The following is a 3,156-nucleotide window of genomic DNA, read 5'->3' as shown; positions in this document are numbered from 1 at the left end:
TTGCGAATGCGCGACACCTGCACCACTCACCGGTCTCGAGTCTCACGGAGGAGCTCCGGAAGGATACAAAGGAGGAGTGACGACAGGGAAAGACGAGAGAGGACCAGGCCTGGATTTTATTTTGTGTTTTGGTTTCGTTTGTGCGCGGCAGTCGTCCGTGAGGGGCTGTCACGCTGTTTTGTGTTTGTTTATTTTATTAAAAAGTTTCTTTGAGTGTTCGCCGGTTCCCGCCTCCTTCTTCCCGATCTACAAACTACGTTACACTAGCCTAGAGCGCCATCTGCTGTTACAAACTAAGCTCAGAATCGATTCGAGAAAGAATCACGATGCATTCCGAAAATCTCAGAATCGATCCACGAATCGCGACGCATCGATTTATTGTCCCAGCCCTATCTAGCAGACACTATACCAACAAAGCACAATTTAACTTAAAAGCTAGTAAAATAATAATTCTTTTGGCCATTTTTGAGACCCCCTTCTTGAATCAGTTATGTATTTTTTACGGTTCTCGGTTTCCAACCCTACTGACAACATGTTTGCTGCATTAGTGCACGCCTCTATTTGATCGCGTCACATCAATGTTCCGCACAATTTCTGCCTTTTCGCTTATTCAATTTCAGCTGCCGAGCATTCTGTGCATCCCTAATATCTCAAGACTAGTGCGTTCCTTTGAGGGGGATTTCTAGGAAAAACAAAAGCCTGATTTGACTGGAGACGGAGGCTCGTTCCTGACGGATGAGGAGTAACTCACCATTCACACGGCTGCAGGGACCGGAAGGCATGCAGCGCCGCGTCCATCCCGGCGAAATCCCAAAACTTCACGTCGTAGTCGTAGCCGCCGGTGACCAGACGAGCGCCAGACGGATCCAGAGCCAAAGCTGAGACCTGAACAAGCAGAGACCATCAGAAATTAGCTTCATTAGATGCTCTCTTGGGGCTTAAAAGACCATTAATACTCAGCAATATTATCCAGAACAACATCTGGACCGAACTGAGCTGAATAATCACACTGTTGTCTTCTGTGCAGCTGCTTTGAAAACTGATCTGAAAGGATTTTTGAATTTGAATTTGTTTTAAAATTATTAATTTTGCAACTTTGGCAAACACTTGAAACTATATACGAAGAGTTCGTTTGCAAAGACAGATCATTTCAGTCATCAAGATTACAATTGCTCTCAATCAAACTGCAGTTGGGTTATTTTGACTAGGTTAAAAAATAACTAAACAATACAGCTAACTAACACAATAAAAACATGATAACATCATAAAAAACATGATTTTTTAAAATTTGAAAAATTTCTGCTTTTGCAAATAAACTCTTCACATATAGAAAATTTATATATAAATCTATAATGTAACATTATTTTTATTGCTATGTATTAATTAAATATTATTAATTCATAAAATAATAAATACTTAATATTGCTAATAATAATAATACCAATAATGTGCTTAAATATCAAGAAAGTAATGTCAAATGTAAATAACAATTTGTATTGTATGTGACTTTTGGACAGTTTATATAATACCTTATATAATAATTATGTAATTATTTCATTTTTAAAAATAATTATTCTAATTATTATATTATATAAAACTATATATGAACTAAAGAGAAAATTCATATATAAATATGTAATATATTAAAATGTATTCATCCAAAATTAACAATTCACAATGTAAATAATATATTAATTTGAAGAAAGGAATTTTATATATATATATATAGAGAGAGAGAGAGAGAAAGTTGAAAAAACGGAGTTATCTGCTTTTGCAAATAAACTCTTTACATATAGAAAATTAATATATAAATCTATAATGTAACAATATTTTTATTGCTTTGTATTAATTAAATATTATTAATTCATAAAATAATAAATACTTAATATTGCTAATAATAATAATACCAATAATGTGCTTAAATATCAAGAAAGTAATGTCAAATGTAAATAACAATTTGTATTGTATGTGACTTTTGGACAGTTTATATAATACCTTATATAATAATTATGTAATTATTTCATTTTTAAAAATAATTATTCTAATTATTATATTATATAAAACTATATATGAACTAAAGAGAAAATTCATATATAAATATGTAATATATTAAAATGTATTCATCCAAAATTAACAATTCACAATGTAAATAATATATTAATTTGAAGAAAGGAATTTTATATATATATATAGAGAGCGAGAGAGAAAGAGAGAGAGATCACATTGGAAATGTATAAATATATAATCATAATAATAAATAATATTAATATTTATTAACTAGTAATAACATAATGTACAATAATTAATCATATATCAATTAAAAAACAGTAAATAAAAAAATACATGTTTAAAAAGTATATTTAAAATATATTAAAATATTAATTTATTTTATATTTATTTAAATATTTAAATGTAATGGTAAATATTATAAATAATATTGCAAATATTATCAAATATAATTACAGATATTGTAAATAGATGTGACTTTTAGGGAAGAAGTCTTGAGTTCTAACAGTTGTTTTTGTGTACAATGAAGTCGGAACTGAAGAGGAGGAGGAAAAGCTGATTTAGAAATGAAACGGGTCACGGGTTTTGATTTTGCATTGACTGTAGACTGCATTAGAGGAAACACAGAGCTCACACATGAGCGGGTCAGAAGATGTAAGAGTGTGAGCCGGACACTTACGCTTTTAGAGCCGTGCTGAAGCGTGATCTCATGAGTGTCCGGGATCTTCTTCACTGGATTCTGTCACAGAAACACAAACATCTTCAGTGACTTCTAATTCAGTACAAGACGAATGGAAGGTTGTTCGCGGCAGGAACGCGTGTGCGATAACACACCGCCAAAACATCATATCCAGCTCTCAGAGCACTCTTGTCCAATCAGACGCACGCAGGTCTGTGTGATTTGTGGTGTCAGCTGATTACGCCACACCTGGGTCTGATGGGATACATTTAGCCGAGCGGCCCGACGCCATACCCATCTATCAAAGCGGCCCACGGCGGCCCTCAAACACCACAGGCCTGGGAAAACAGACGTCTGCACACTGTTACAGAGAGACCACGACATTTACAACTCACACACACACACACACACACACACACACAAATTCACTCACTCACACACACACTCACACACACACACACACACACACA

General features: G+C 33.9%; 1 protein-coding gene across 1 annotated transcript in view; it reads right to left on the bottom strand.

Moving 5' to 3' along the window:
• LOC107560824 (WD repeat-containing protein 70-like) overlaps positions 1-3,156 on the bottom strand; it is a 77,333-nt gene that overhangs the window by 63,220 nt on the left and 10,957 nt on the right. Inside the window, exons 6-7 of the mRNA XM_016245092.1 lie at positions 2,687-2,746; positions 752-885 (exon numbers count right to left, since the gene is read on the bottom strand). Coding sequence (XP_016100578.1) covers positions 752-885; positions 2,687-2,746 — 194 coding nt within the window. The remainder of the gene's footprint in view (positions 1-751; positions 886-2,686; positions 2,747-3,156) is intronic.

The sequence above is a fragment of the Sinocyclocheilus grahami genome, unplaced genomic scaffold (genome assembly GCF_001515645.1).
Source record: "Sinocyclocheilus grahami isolate Dianchi unplaced genomic scaffold, SAMN03320097.WGS_v1.1 scaffold745.1, whole genome shotgun sequence".
Lineage (NCBI taxonomy): Eukaryota > Metazoa > Chordata > Actinopteri > Cypriniformes > Cyprinidae > Sinocyclocheilus > Sinocyclocheilus grahami.
The sequence above is the reverse complement of the archived record's forward strand: the minus strand, read 5'-3'. Positions and strand labels throughout refer to the sequence as shown.